This window comes from Sus scrofa, chromosome 14, assembly GCF_000003025.6.
Source record: "Sus scrofa isolate TJ Tabasco breed Duroc chromosome 14, Sscrofa11.1, whole genome shotgun sequence".
In the NCBI taxonomy this organism is placed as follows: Eukaryota; Metazoa; Chordata; class Mammalia; order Artiodactyla; family Suidae; genus Sus; species Sus scrofa.
Window position 1 is genome coordinate 49071778 of NC_010456.5, and position 16370 is coordinate 49088147.

General features: G+C 42.4%; 1 protein-coding gene across 3 annotated transcripts in view; it reads left to right on the forward strand.

The window, feature by feature from the left end:
* LOC102159834 (sodium/glucose cotransporter 1-like) overlaps positions 1 to 16370 on the forward strand; it is a 71239-nt gene that overhangs the window by 21624 nt on the left and 33245 nt on the right. For 2 of the 3 annotated variants that reach the window (XM_021072290.1, XM_021072291.1), the window contains 4 exons: positions 652 to 756; positions 2528 to 2633; positions 4396 to 4476; positions 10030 to 10250. In XM_021072290.1, the coding sequence (XP_020927949.1) occupies positions 652 to 756; positions 2528 to 2633; positions 4396 to 4476; positions 10030 to 10250 (513 nt within the window). Of the gene's footprint in view, positions 1 to 651; positions 757 to 1497; positions 1645 to 2527; positions 2634 to 4395; positions 4477 to 10029; positions 10251 to 16370 lie in introns of those variants that run through there. The other variant, XM_021072292.1, reaches the window with a different exon arrangement.

Sequence of the window (16370 nt, forward strand, 5' to 3'; positions counted from 1 at the left end):
GGAGCGGGTGTGTGGTCCCCATGCAGCCCCCACTAAAGCTTGCTAGAGCAGAGGACTTTGCATGTGTGAGGTGGTGGGACAGCACAGGAGGCTACTGGGACGGGAGGTGGGATGGAATTCAGTTAACAGTGGTTTATTCACCTCCACGAACTGGTGCTGTGCTGACGGCCAGGCATCTTAGTGAGCAGGAGGGGTGCTCCTGTCCCCAGATGTACCCAGCCTGAGATGGGGGTAAAAATGAACACACAGGGGCATGGGCATCTAGACAAGTGGCATTGGCCACAGAGGACTGGGTTGAGAGCTGTGGAGTCGAGTAATGCTCCCTTGAGCCCTTGGTGTGTTTGTAGTAGGTGATAAAACTTTTGCTTTTGCTCTGCGATTATTTCATGAAAGTGATTTGTCATCATTAGATTTATTCGATTAGCTGGGTTTCCTTCTGCATTCTGAAGACCAAACAGGAAGCTAGATTCCAAGCTTCTTGAAGACAGCGGTATTGCTTCTCCTTTCCTATTTCTCCCATCTTAACAGGTGTCCACGTAATACAAAGCTGGAGTGGGTGACTCTACCACCCACACTGGTAATGTGTCTCCACGGCAGCTTGTGCATTGTGAGCACTCTGTCTGATGATAACTTCTCTTATTGTTCCTGCAGGTAGTGACGACGCCCAGATATTTGAGGAAGAGGTTTGGTGGCTGCCGGATCCAATTCCTCCTTGCTATTCTGTACCTATTCCTCTATATTGTCAGTAAGATTGCGGTGAGTTGTGTGAAAGCCAGCCCAAGGAAGGAAAACAAAAAAATCAGGAGTTCCCATTGTAGCTCAGCGGTAACAAACCCGACTGGTATCCATGAGGATGTGGGTTCAATCCCTGGCCTCACTCAGTGGGTTGGGAATCCAGCGTTACCTTGAGCTGTGGTGTAGGTCGCCGACATTGTTTGGATCTGGCATTGCTATGGCTGTGGCTGTGGTGTAGGCCAGCAGCTGCAGCTCTGATTTGACCTCTAGCCTGGGAACTTCTGTATTCTGTGGGTGTGGCCCTAAAAAAATTAATAAATACAGTTTTAAAAATCCATAGGCAGGACTATGCTAGATTCGTCCCAGCATTTCACTCTGGGGCCCTGTAAGTTACTTGTTGGCCTCTACTGTCTAAGCTAAAGGAGAGAAAAAATAGCTTAATAACACACTAAATAAAAGGCAGAGCCATCTTCTTTGCCTCCCAAGCCTGTGTTACAGGCCCTCCCCTGTATTCCCGGAGAACCTTGGCCTTGTTCTCATTATGTCATTCCCCTGCCTAAAACAATTCAGGTGGCCCCACCACCCTTAGGAGAGAATGGAACCCCTTGTTATGACCTGTGAGGCCTCCCTGTCATGGCCCTGCCTCTGGTCTCGCCTCCTTGTCTCCTCCCACTACTCTCCCTATTGTTTCTCCAATCCAGCAAGATAAATCCCACTTGAAGCCTTTGATACTTGCTCTCTTCTGAAATGTTCTTCCTCCAGATTTTTCCAAATGTCACCTCCTGGGAGAGGCCTTCTTCAGTGTGCCCAGTCAATCTCCACTCTGTTGCTATTCCTGGTTCCTTTATAATAGGTGCCGCCATGTGAGAGAATTTGTTTCCTTGCTTACCAGCTGTCTTCTCCACTCCGGTGAGCTTCTTGAGCCCTGGGGCCTTGCCTGGCTTGCTCCCTGCATCCCCCTGTGCTGAGAACATGTTCAGCACATAAGGCACTTGAGAAGTGGTTTTTGGTTTTTTTGTTGTTTTTTTTTTTTAATTGAGTGAGTGTCACTTGTCTTACTGCATGGAAATTGTCTGGTGGTCTGTCTCCTTTGTTAACACCTTCACCACTTGAGGATGGTGATTGAGTTTTGGCAACCCCTGTGTCTTCTGAACACAGCCAAGTGTCTACTGCATGGCTGGTACTCAGGAGACATTCGGTTTGCAAATGGTTTTGTGGGAGACTGTACCTGTCGTATCCCAGGCTGTGGAAGCCAGGATAATGAAGCGCAAGGTTAGCCAGTAATTGATGTGCAGGTGCCTCCGGATCGTTGGCAGCCAGGCCTAGGATTAATAAAGCCAGCCTGAGAGCTTGCCGGCATAGTGGTCTGCTTTGTACAGTCCTTGAGCGAAGCATGGTTTTTACAGTTTTAAAGGGTCGTAAAAACCAAAAACGATCTGTGTCTCACAAAGCTTACAGCACTCACCATCTGTCCCTTTACAGAAGAAGCTTGCCGGCCCCTGAGAAGCTGTCCCTTCTGCCTTTCCCACTGAGAGCTGCAGGAGTAGCTCACTCTCTGAGCACACACCCCATTCCAAGGCCCCAAGGAGGAAGAGGCTGAGTTGCATTGGCTGGATTAATTGGGAAAACCCAGGCCTTAAAAGTGCTGACCTTGGCTGAACTCTGGGACACCAGCGTGTAGCCCTCACCCAGTGCTCACTGCAAATGACCTTCTCTGAGCTCAGCATCTTCATGAGATTGCAGTTGCACCGGAAGTGAAAATGCAAGCCTGCTGCCTTTGTTCTCATTTCAGGTGGAGATCTGCACGGGTGCCATGTTCATGAAGCTGGTTTTGGGGCTGGATGTTTACCTGGCCACTGTAGTCTTGCTGACTGTTACTGGCATTTATGCCATCACAGGTAAGGTTACTCTAACCACACAGATAGGATTTGTGTTGACACAAAAGCTCTCCTTTTTAGTGGAGTCCTGGAGGACATTGAGAACTCCACAATGAGACAGTCAGGGGTTTCCAGCTTTTGCATTTTCTCTGAGTCTGTAAGTCACATGGCTGAGGCCTAAGAGAGCTGAATATTGAAAATAATTGAGGCAGGGTACCCAAGGGGTGCACTGGGCAGGCAGGGACTTCCAAGAGGACTGCAGAGCCAGCAGTGATGGTGTTTGGGGTGGGGCCTCCAAGGGAAGGAAGGAGTGGGAGCACAGAAAGAAAGTGAAAGGAGGCAGCAGCTTCAGGTCATCCTGGTTACCTGGTAACCAGGTCTGGCCATCACATGGGACCTTTTATGTAGACAGTTCTGTCCTGGACAGCCTCTGCCTAGGTTTAGAGCTAGAGTCGGGGCTCTTGTCCCTGATTTTCCAGCCACAGTGCACATCCTGGGTGCTGGCGGGTGTCCCTGGCAGTTCATCCCAGCGCATGTGTAGAGTCATGGTGGGGAATGGAATGCACTCAGTGCTTCTCAAGACAGGGGAGTGGAGATGGGGTTTTCTGCCAGGGGACATTTTGTAACTTCCACAAACATTTTTTTGGTTGTCACAACTTGGAGGCAGTACTGGCATCTCTCAGTTAAAGCCCAGGTCAGCTGCTGACTGTTACTTGCAAGCTGAGAATTTATGATTAGAGAAATGCATGTTCCCTGATTTACAGTGGTTCAATTTAGACTTTTCAACTTTATGGTGGCTCAAAAGCCTTCTGTGGAAACCATGCTTGGAATTTTGAATGTTGAGCCTGTCTTGGGCTAACGATACATGGCTTGAAAGTCTTATCATCCTGGGCAGCTGCAGTTCCGCCAGCCACGCAATCACAAGGGTGAACAGCATCTATACCCAGACAGCCATTCTGTTTGTCACTCTCAGTATAGTATTCAGTAAATTACATGAGACGTTCCTGTCATAACTCAGTAGTTAATGAACCCGACTAGCATCCATGAGGACTCAGGTTTGATCCCTCGCCTCATTCAGTGGGTTAAGGATTTGGCATTGCCTTGAGCTGTGGTGTAGGTTACAGACGGGCCTTGCATCTGGCATTGCTGTGGCTCTGGTGTAGGCTGGTGGCTACAGCTCTGATTAGACCCCTAGCCTGGGAACCTCCATATACTGTAGGTACGGCCCTAAAGAGACAAAAAGACATAAAATAAAATAAAAAATAAATTACATGAGATATTCTGCATTATATTATGAAATAGACTTTGCATTAATGATTTTGCTCAACTGTGGGCTCTTGTGAGTGTTCTCAGCATGTGTAAGGTGGGCCAGGCTAAGCTGTATGTTTGGTAGGTGAAGAGTAGTGAACATATTTTTGACTTAATGGTATTTTCAACTAACAATGGGTTTAGCAGGATGTGACCCCTTCCTAAGTCAAGGAAGATCTGTATACTTTTCTGCTTCAGGAAACTACCAAATTTTCATTTTATCAAAAAAAATGGGAAATAAAAGGAAATTGGGATATAGAGGGCAAGATAAGGATCCAATAACAGATTGTGAAGGCTTAAAGAGAGAAAACAAGGTGCACCTCTACCAAGCACAAGCAGTTGTAAGGCCCACTGAATTCAGGACAGAGGTGCGGGTGTGGAATTGGGGCAGACATGTGTGTTTGGAACAGGCATGCAGAGTAACTTCCTGCAGCATTGGGCATGGCTTTGCTTTCTCTTTCTCTTGCCTCTTCAGGTGGTTTTGCAGCTGTGGTTTATACTGATATCTTACATGCCAGCGTTATGGTTCTGGGCTCAGTCTTGTTAACGGCCTGCAGTAAGTAAATCCGAGCACACTGGGCACCGTGGGTGGAATCTTTGAATCTGAGAGCTTCCTAGGGCCATATCAACACCTTTGTCTCTCAGATGAGGAGACACAGGCCCTCAGAACCCGTGAGGGTTTCAGTCTCAGGTCATGATAAAAACTGGGAGGAAATGTCTGCTCATGTCAGGAGAGGAGTTAAGGAGCAGGAGGGGTGACAGCAAGCTCCAGTGCTTTGGAGCAACAGCCAGGAATGGCCTGTCATCCTCACTCTGGCCTCTGTCCACGCTCTTCCTCTCCAGTCAGAAGGCCCCCCTCCCTTTTGCCCACTTAGTTAAATCTATCTGTCAGGGTCAACAGAAGATGCACCCCCAAAGGTGTTATCCCGTGATCGTTCAACCTCTGCATCTTTGTTCTCTGGGCTTTCATCACTGCCACACAACGTGACTCTTCTGATGGCACACACCTTGATTGTTCATTGTGTCACATAAGTCACACCCAACAAGTCCAAAACTTCTAAGAACCATTGTGCGCTTCTAAGAACCATGATGCACATAGCCAGCACCTGGTGAGTAATACGGATGAAGATAATAACTGATATGAATTGAAAATCAGGTACCACGTAGGCTTTTATCTGTATTGCCTTGTTCAGTCATCACAGTCACAGTGAGGAATAACTACCTTTATTATCCCAGTTTTACTGATGAGGAAGCTGAGTTAAGTAACTTGCCCTTAAAACACACCAAGAATTGGAGTTCCCTTGTGGCTCAGTGAGTTAAGAGCCTGACTAGTATCCATGAGGATGTGGGTTCGATCCATGGCCTCACTCAGCGGGTTAAGGATCCAGCATTGCCACAAGCTGGAGCTCAGATCTGGTGATGCTATAGCTGTGGTGTAGGCCTGCAGCTGCAACTCCAATTTGACCCCTGGCCCAGGAACTTCTATATACCACAGTACAGCCATTAAAAGAGGGGGAAAAGAACCTGAAGACCACCCCAATACTTGAGAGTCACATCTAGTTAAATTTTAGGGGCAAGTGGAATATTCCATTCAATGTTAGCAATTATAAATCTCTAAATAATTATTTATTATTTACTCTTACAGACTGAATGTTTGTATTCCCCCACAATTTATAAGTTGAAATCCTAACTTCCAGTGTGATGATATTAGGAGGTGGGGCCTTTAGGAGGTGGTTAGGTCATAAGTGAAGAACCTACATGAATGACAATAGTACCCTTATAAACAAGACCTCAGAGAGCTCCCTCACCGCTTCTGCCATGTGAGGAGACAGTGAGAATATAGCCAATCCAGTGGGCCAACACCTTGATCTCGGATTTCCCAGCCTTCAGAACTGTGGGAAGTAAACCACCCAACATGTGATATTTCATTAGAGCAGCTTGAACAGACTAAGACATTTTCTGAGAAATATAATGGGACTTTTAAAATTGATTTGGAGTTCCCATTGTGGTGCAGTGGAAGCAAATCCAGCTGGTATCCATGAGGATGCAGGTTTGATCCCTGGCCTCACTCAGCGGGTTGAGGATCCAGTTCTGCTGTGAGCTGTGGTGTAGCTTGCAGACACAGCTAGGATCCCACATTGCTGGGGCTGTGGTGTAGGCCAGCAGCTGTAGCTCTTATTTGCCCCCTGCCTGGGAACTTACATATGCTGTCGGTATGGCCCTAAAAAGCAAAAATAAAATAAAATTGAGGTATTCATGCTACTTTTGATAAGTAAAGTGTTTGGGGGGAGTCTTTTTTTCTTTTTTTTTCTTTTTTTTTTTTTTTTTTTGGCTGCACTCATAGCAGAGGTCAAACTTGCATCACAGCAGTGACCCAAGCAGCTGTAGTGACAAAGCCAGATCCTTAACCCACTGCACCAAACAATTCCAAGGGTTGTTTTCTTTTAAAAATGTGTGGGAACCGATACATCCAAATTAGTGTTGTCTTCAAACTAGTCATTGTGGGAACCCATGCATGTATAATTTTTTCTCTCTAATTTTTTGGTAATATATACACAAGGTTAAAGCAAAAGGGCACACAGTAAAATATCACCCTTAGTTTCTCAGGTCAACTCCCCAGAGCCAACGACTGTCATTAAGTTTTATGTATACCTTTTCAGAAACATTCTTCACATGTACAGGCAGACCTTGGAGATATTGTGGGTTTGGTTCCAGAGTACAGCAATGAAGCAAATTTCACACTAAAGCAGGTCACATGGGAGTTCCTGTTATGGTGCAGCGGAAACGAATCCGACTAGGAACCATGAGGTTGCAGGTTCAATCCCTGGCCTCACTCAGTGGGTTAAGGATCTGGTGTTGCCATGAGCTGTGGTGTAGGATGCAGACGTGGCTTGGATCTAGCATTGCTGTGGCTGTGGTGTAGGCAGGCAGCTGTAGCTCCGATTAGACCCCTAGCCTGGGAACCTCCATATGCCATGGTTGTGGCCCTAAAAAGACAAAAGACAGAAAAAAAGGAAAAAAAAAAAAAGCAGGTCACATGAATTTTTTTATTTCTCAGTGCATATAAAAGTTATGTTTGGAGTTCCCTTCATGGCTCAGAGGTTAATGAACCCGACTGGTATCCATGAAGACTCGGGTTCAATCCCTGGCCTCACTCAGTGTGTTAAGGATCCAACATTGCCATGAGCTGTGGTGTAGGTCGCAAACACAGCTTAGATCTGGCATTGCTGTAGCTATGGTATATGCTGGCAGCTGTAGACCCCTAACCTGGGAATCTCCATATGCTGCAGGTGAGTCCCAAAAAAGCAAAATACATAAATAAATATAAACAAGGTATAGACCCTAATTTATTTTTTTTAATTTATCTTTACATTTTGTTATGGCAATGTATGTGATCTATGAAAATTTCTGGGGCATGGATTGAATTCCAGTTGTAGCTACAGCAATGCTGTATCCTTAACCCACTGCACCAGGCCAGGAATTGAAACCACACATCTGTAGTGACCCAAGCTGCTTACATTCGAATTCTTATCCCACTGCGCCACAGCAGGAACTCCCATACTTTGATTTTAAAATCTTGCTTTTAGAAAAATGGCATTGAACGACTTGCTCATTGCACGGTTGCCACAAGACTTCAATTTGTTTTTTCTTTTTTTTTTTTTTTTCATTACCCAAATGAACTTATCACATCTGTAGTTGTATAATGATCATAACAATCTGATTTCACAGGATTTCCATACCACAACCCCAGCGCATCCCCCCACCCCCCAAACTGTCTCCTCCGGAGACCGTAAGTTTTTCAAAGTCTGTGAGTCAGCATCTGTTCTGCAAACAAGTTCAGAATGTCCTTTTTTCAGATTCCACGTGTCAGTGAAAGCATTTGATGTTGGTGTCTCATTGTATGGCTGACTTCACTTAGCATGATAGTTTCTAGGTCCATCCGTGTTGCTAAAAATGCTGGTATTTTGATCATTTTAATCCCGTCTCTACAAACCTTAAATTTGTGAGAAAAAACAAAACAAAAACAAAAACCCCACAGTATCTGCAAAGTGCAATAAAGCAAAACACAGTAACTTGAAGTATGCCTGTACAAATATGAAGATAAGTATCTTAATAGAATCAAAACAGAACATTTTGCAGCCTGTTTTTCCACCACTGGACCTATGTCTTAGGCAAATGTCTGTATCAGCAAGCAGAGATCTACTTCATATTTCCTGTTTTTGTATTTGTAATAAACTTTTTCTTGAAAAGTGCACAAGTCAGAGTTCCTGTCATGGTGCAGCAAAAACGAATCCAACTAGGAACCATGAGATTGTGGGTTCACTCCCTGGCCTCGCTCAGTGGGTAAGGATCTGGTGTTGCCGTGAGCTGTGGTATAGGTTGCAGACTCCTCTCAGATTCTGAGTTGCTATGGGCATGGTTTAGGCAGGCAGCTGTAGCTCCGATTAGACCCCTAGCTTGGGAACCTCCATATGCCGCAGCAGCAGCCCTAAAACGAAAAAGAAAAAGAAAGAAAGAAAGAAAAGTGCACACATCAAAATAGGTAGTTAGATGGAGTATCCCAAAGACACTCTGGTAACGAGCACCCAGGGGAAGTTGTTTTTTTGTTTGCTTCCTTTCCAAAGTTTATGCCTCTTGTTTCTTTCTCTTACCTTAGTATACTAAAGGCCAGGGCCAGGGCCTTTAGTATACTATCGAAGATAAGAAGATGCATCAGGCTGCTTTGTCTCATTCTGAATGTACAAGGAAACCTTTGAATATTTCACCAGAACATAAAATATTTGCTGTCAATTTTTTGTAGATACGTTTTGTCATACTATTAGAGTTCCCTTCTGTTCTTAGTTTGTTAAGATGGTTTATCATGAGCAGGTTTTGAATTGTGTCAAATGTTTCTTTTGCATCTATTGAGATGACTATTTTTCTCCTTTTTCTGTTAACACTGTGAATTACATGAACTTGGTTTTGAATGTTAACCTTGCATTCCTGGATTTGTCAAGAAATACCTCAAATTCCTCTCCAAAGTGGCAGTTTTAGTTTAAATTCTCAGAAATGTATGGAATTAACATGATGTTTTAAGACTTTTTAAAAAATATGCCCAATAGGTGAATGGAAAAAAAATTGTCTCATTTTTGTTTTAATTTGAAGTTTCCAGATGCTGGTTGGACCCCTGGCCTGGGAACTTCTGCATGCCATAGGTGCAGCCCTAGAAAAAATTAAATTAAAAAAATAAAGACCTTATGGAATTCATTTTTAGAAGTGTCATGAGGTGTCTTCTTCATTTCATAGTCACTCAGTATCTTTTCATTGACTAGTATTAACTCCAAATGATTCCAAACCCAATTTAAAAATCAAGTCTAGAAGTTCCCATTGTGGTTTAGTATGTTAAGAACCTGACATAGTGTCTGTGAGGATGCAGGTTGGATCCCTGGCCTTGCTCAGTAGGTTAGGATCTAGCATTGCTGCAAACTACAGCATAGGTCACAGATGTGGCTTGGATCTGATATTGCTGTGGCTGCAGCTGCACCTCTGATTTGATCCCTAGCCTGGGAACTTCCATATGCTCAGGTGAGGCTGTAAAAAGAAAAATAAATAAATAAAATTTTTTTAAAAAAAGATCTTCAAACTGCCACACTCACTTAGAACTCCAAGGTGTGGGAGCAGACATTTTTGGTGCCTTAAGCAGAAGAATCCTGGGACAAGTTGTGATTATCCGAGCTCGGGTCTGAAGTCCTTTCCTAATATATCAGTTCCCCAGGGGACAGGGAACATTGGCCCACCTGGGTCACGTGCCAGATGGGAGTGAGTAGCATATGGTTTGACAAGGCCCACCTAAGCCCTATGGGGTGAAATACAGCTGGAAAGAGGGGTTCTGTCACCAGAAGCAGGAGGAAGGGGTGCTGGGCACGTGAACCACCAGTGTCACTCTACTTTACTTTGGGGGAGATGGTGTCTTTTTCTAAGGCACAGACAGTCTTGGTTGTCTGCCAGTCCCTTGTGCATTATATGTTAGACACAGTCAATCAGACAAGGCCTTACTTTGCAGTCCTCGTTCTTCAGATGAGTGTTATTTACAGTTTAAGGTACTGACCATCCGTGCGGTGTTTTTAAGCCTTTTTGAAGGTAGGAGGATACCACCAGCTACAGAATCAGTACATGGTTGCTGAGCCATCCCTCATCCGGGAAGGAAACTGGACTGCCCAATCGAAATGCTACATCCCTCGCCCAGATTCTTTCCATATCTTCCGAGACCCTATCACTGGAGACCTCCCCTGGCCTGGGATCATCTTTGGCATCTCCACCATCTCCTTGTACTACTGGTGCACCGACCAGGTAATCAGACGCACTGCACTGACAGGCCCAACCTGTGGGTTAGGGGTCCCCACAAACTCTGCAGCCCCAGACAGGCTTCCCTTCCAGTCTCAAATGGGGCACAAGTAACATGGGACTACATTCTGTCTAAAAGGAGTCGCTCCCACAGTCCCGTCTAGAACTTGGCAACTGCTTTCATTTCTTCTTCCCTTTATCTACAAAGCACAATTTCTTGCACATGAAAAATATGTTATTTCTCCCATAATGAGCCTAGAAATTAAATGCCACGAATCAGTATTTTTTTGGTCTTTTTGGGGCCACACCCATGGCATATGCAGGTTCCCGAACTAAGGGTCAAATCAGAGCTGCAGCTGCCAGCCTATACCATGGCCACAGCAGTATGGGATCTGAGCCTCATCTGTGACCTACACCACAGCTCATGTCAATGCTGGATCCTTAACCCACTGAGCAAAGCCAGGAATCGAATCCACACCCCCATGGGTACTAGTCAGGTTTGTTACCCCTGAGCCACAACACGAACTCCTCAGTTGGATTTTTTAAGGAGTCAAGCTTATTCTAAAAATTATATGGCTCTCTTATCAATGGTTGGTCATTAAGTAAACTGAAATATTCATACAGTGGAAAGGCAATATAGAAATAAAAAGGAAGTAGAGCTACTCACCCTATCATGGGTGAATCTACAAAGCATGATGCCAAATAAAAGAAGCTAAACACAGAGGGCTAGGTACTACATGATTACCTTTATATAAAGCTTAACACAGGTAGTGCTGACTTATGTTGTTTAGCTATACACCGTCAAGAGCAAAAATTGTATAGGAAAACAAGAATAGTCATCAAAGTGGTCATTTATTGGATTTCCCTTTGTGGCATCTCTGTTCTGTTTTGGAATAGAATGAAGAGCTCAGAGACATACTCACGTATTTATACAAATTTAATATATACCCAAGGAGGCTCTACAAATCAACAGAGGAGATACTAACTCTTTGATATTATTAGAAAAACCAGCTTGCTATTTGTTTTTTGTTTTTTTTTTCTTTTTTTTTTCATTACGCAAATGAACTTATCACATCTGTAGTTGTATAATGATCATAACAATCTGATTTCACAGGATTTCCATACCACAACCCCAGCGCATCCCCCCACCCCCCAAACTGTCTCCTCCGGAGACCATAAGTTTTTCAAAGTCTGTGAGTCAGCATCTGTTCTGCAAACAAGTTCAGATTCCACGTGTCAGTGAAAGCATTTGATGTTGGTGTCTCATTGTATGGCTGACTTCACTTAGCATGATAGTTTCTGGGTCCATCCGTGTTGCTAAAAATGCTGGTATTTTGATCATTTTAATGGCTGAGTAATATTCCATTGTGTATACGTACCATATCTTCTTGATCCACTCCTCCATCAATGGACATTTAGGTTGTTTCCATGTCTTAGCTATTGAAAACAGTGCTGCAATGAACATCAGAGTACATGTGTCTTTGCGAGTGGTGGTTTTCTCTGGGTAGATGCCCAGGAGTGGAATTGCTGGATCAAATGGTAGTTCTATCTTTAGTTTTCTGAGGAATCTCCATACTGTTTTCCACAGTGGTTGTACCAACTTACATTCCCACCAACAGTGTACTAGGGTTCCTTTTTCTCCACACCCTCTCTAGCACTTATTGTTTGTAGACTTTTGGATGATGGCCATTCTGGCTGGTGTAAGGTAGTACCTCGTGGTGGTTTTGATTTGCATCTCTCTAATAATGCGTGATGTTGAACATCTTTTCATGTTTTCATTTTTTGGCCATCTGTTGGAGAATTGTCTGTTTAGATCTTCCCATTTTTTGATGGGGTTGTTTGTTTTTTTGGTATGGAGCTGCAGAAGGTGTTTATAAATTTTGGAGATGAATCCCTTGTCAGTCGATTCACTTGCAAAGATTTTCTCCCATTCTGTGGGTTGTCTTTTTGTGTTGTTTAGGGTTTCCTTTGCTGTGCAGAAACTTTGAAGTTTGAGTAGGTCCCATTTGTTTATTCTTGTTTTTGTTGTCAATACTGTAAGAGGTGGATCTGAGAAGATGTTGCTGTGGTTTATGTCAGAGAGTGTTTGGCCTATGTTTTCCTCTAGGAGTTTGATAGTGTCTGGTCTTATATCTAGGTCTTTAATCCATTTTGAGTTTATTTTTGTGTATGGTGTTAGGGGGTGTTCTAATTTCATTCTTTTCCGTGGGGCTGTCCAGTTTTCCCAGCACGACTTATTGAACAAGCTGTCCTTTCTCCATTGTATATTCTTGCCTCCTTTGTCATAGATGAGTTGGCTGTAGGTGCGTGGGTTCAATTCTGGGCTTTCTATCCTGTTCCACTGACCTGTATTTCTGTCTTCGTGCCAGTAGCATGCGGTTTTGATGACTGTTGCTTTGTAGTATAGTCTGAAGTCTGGGAGCCTGATTCCTCCAGCTCCATTTTTCTTTTTCAGGATGTCTTTGGCTAGTCTGGGTCTTTTGTGCTTCCAAACAAACTTGAAAATACTTCGTTCTGTGAGTTCTGTGAAAAATGTCCTTGGTAATTTGATAGGGATTGCATTGAATCTGTAGATTGCCTTAGGTAGTATAGTCATTTTGATAATATTAACTCTTCCAATCCATGAGCATGGTATATCTTTCCATCTATTTGTGTCATCTTTGATTTTTTTCATCATCATCTTATAGTTTTCAGAGTACAGGTCTTTTGTCTCTTTAGGTAGGTTTACTCCTAGATATTTTATTCTTTTGGATGTGATGGTAAACAGGATTGCTTCCCTAATTTCTCTTTCTGCTCTTTCATTGTTAGTATGTAGAAATGCTGTTGATTTCTGTGTATTAATTTTGTATCCTGTGACATTGCCAAATTCATGGATGAGCTCTAACAGTTTTCTGGTAGAATCTTTAGGATTCTCTAGGTATAGTATCATGTCATCTGCAAATAGGGATAGTTTTACTTCTTCCTTTCCGATTTGGATTCCTTTTATTTCTTTTACTTCTCTGATTGCCACGGCTAGGACTTCAAAAACTATGTTGAAGAGTAGTGGTGAGAGCGGACATCCTTGTCTTGTTCCTGCTCTCAGTGGGAATTCTTTCAGCTTTTCACTGTTGAGAATGATGTTTGCTGTGGGTTTGTCATATATGGCCTTTGTCATGTTGAGGTAGGTTCCCGCTATGCCCACTTTCTGAAGGGTTTTTATCAGAAATGGGTGTTTGATTTTGTCAAAGGCTTTTTCCGCGTCTATTGAGAGGATCATGTGGTTTTTATTCTTCAGTTTGTTAATGCAGTGTATCACACTGAATGATTTGCGGATATTGAAGAACCCTTGCATCCCTGGGATAAATCCCACTTGATCATGATGTACAATCCTTTTAATATATTGTTGAATGCGGTTTGCTAGTATTTGGTTGAGGATTTTTGCATCGATGTTCATCAGTGAAATTGACCTGTAGTTTTCTTTTTTGTGTGTGGAATCTTTGTCTGGTTTTGGTACCAGGGTGATGGTGGCCTCATAGAATGAGTTTGGGAGTATCCCTTCCTCTGAAATGTTTTGAAATAGTTTCAGAAGGAGAGGTGTTAGCTCTTCTCTAACTGTTTGATAGAATTCGCTTGTGAAGCCATCTGGTCCTGGACTTTTGTTTGTTGGAAGTTTTTTAATCACAGTTTCAATTTCAGTTCTCGTGATTGGTCCATTCATCTTTTCTATTTCACCTTGGTTTAGTCTTGGAAGATTGTACCTTTCTAATAAGCATTTGTCCATTTCTTCTAGGTTTTCTGTTTTATTGGCGTATAGTTGCATATAGTAGTCTCTTATGAGCCTTTGTATTTCTGTGATGTCTGTTATTTCTCCTTTTTCATTTCTGATTTTATTGATTTGTCTTCTCTCTCTCTCTCTCTCTTTTTTTTTTTTTTTAATAAGTCTGGCTAAGGGTTTATCAATTTTGTTGATCTTTTCAAGATCCAGCTTTTTGTTTCCTTGATCTTTTCTATGGTTTTCTTTGTTTCTATTTCATTGATTTCTGCTCTGATCTTTATGATTTCTTTCCTTCTACTAACTTTATGTCTTGTCTGTTCTTCTCTCTCGAGCTGCTTTAGATGTAAAGTTAGGTTGTTTATTTGAGCTTTTTCTTGTTTCCTGAGGTGGGCTTGTATTGCTATAAACTTTCCTCTTAGAACGGCTTTTGCTGCATCCCATAGGTTTTGGAGTGTCGTATCTTTGCTGTCATTTGCTTCTAGGTATTTTTTTATTTCCTCTTTGCTGTCTTCAGTGGTCCATTTGTTGTTTAGTAGCATGTTGTTTAGTCTCCACGTGTTTGTGTTTTTTACAGTTTTTTTTCTTGTTGTTGATTTCCAGTCATATAGCCTTGTGGTCAGAAAAGACGCTTGGTATGATTTCAATTTTCTTAAAGTTACTGAGGTTGGATTTGTAGCCCAGGATGTGATCCATCTTAGAGAATGTTCCATGTGCACTAAGGAGAATGTGTATTCTGTTGCTTTTGGTGGAATGTCCTATAAATATCTATTAAGTCCATCTGGTTTAATGCTTCATTCAGGGCCTGTGTTTCCTTATTGATTTTCTGTCTGGTTGATCTGTCCATTGCTGTAAGTGGGGTGTTAAAGTCCCCCACTATGATTGTGTTATTGTTGGTTTGTCCCTTTAAGGTTGTTAGCAGTTGCCTTATATATTGTGGTGAACCTGTGTTGGGTGCGTTGATATTTAAAATTATTATGTCTTCTTCTTGGATTGATCCTTTGATCATTATGTAATGATCTTCTTTGTCCCTTAAAATATTCTTCATTTTAAAGTCTATTTTGTCCGATATGAGTATTGCTACTCCAGCTTTCTTTTGATCCCCGTTTGCATGAAATGTTTTCTTCCATCCTCTCACTTTCAATTTGTATGTGTCCCTAGAAGTGAAGTGGGTCTCCTGAAGACAGCTTATGTATGGGTCTTGTTTTTGTATCCATTCAGCCAGTCTATGTCTTTTGGTTGGGGCGTTTAGTCCATTAACATTTAAGGTAATTATTGATATGTATGTTCTTATTGCCATTTATTAATTGCTTTGGATTTGTTTTTGTTGCTCTTTTTTCTTCCCTTCCTCTCTTGCTCTCTCCTCTTGTTGTTTGATGACTATCTTTAGTGTATTTGAGTTTATTTTTCTTAGTTGTTTGTCTATAAGTTGTAGATTTTTGGTTTGATTTATTCTGAAGTTTTGATATGAGTCTGTATGTATATGAGATTGTTTTAAGTTGCTGTTCTCTTAATTGCAAATTTATCTCCAGTGTCCTGCATTTGTATCCACCTCTTCTCATGATTTCTGATTTTGGTGGTATAATTGTGCATGGATGATTTCGTGTCTTTACTGGTGAGCCTTGTCATTTGCGGTATTTTTGTTTCCTGTTGCTGTATTTTCTTCTTTTCTGCCTAGAGAAGTTCCTTTAGTATTTGTTGTAAGGCTGGTTGAGTGTTGCTGAATTCTCTCAGCTTTTGCTTATCTGTGAAGGTTTTGATTTCTCCTTCAAATCTGAATGAGAGCCTTGCTGGGTAGAGTAATCTTTGTTGGAGGTTTTTTCCTTTCATCACGTTAAGTATATCATGCCACTCCCTTCTGGCCTGCAGAGTTTCTGCTGAAAAATCTGCCGATAACCTTATTGGGGTTCCCTTGTATGTTATTTGTTTCTTTTCCCTAGCTGCTTTCAAGATTTTCTCTTTGCCTTTAATTTTGGTCAGTTTGATTAGTATGTGTCTCGGGGTGTTCCTCCTTGGGTTTATTTTATGTGGTACTCGTTGCGCTTCCTGGATTTGAGTGAGTGGTTCCTTTCCCATGTTAGGGAAGTTTTTGGCTATTATCTCTTGGAATATTTTTTCTGTCCCCTTCTCTCTCTCTTCTCCTTCTGGCACCCCTATAATACGGATGTTGGTGCGTTTAACATTGTCCCAGAGTTCTCTGAGACTCTCTTCATTTGTTTTCAATCTTTTTTCTCTTTTCCGTTCTGCATCCTTAATTTCCACTAATCTGTCCTCCACCTTGCTTATTCATTCTCCTGCCTCCTGTATTCTGCTGTTAGCTGCTTCTAGTGAATTTTTTTTTCAGTTATTGTATTTTGCATCTCTTCTTGTTGAAC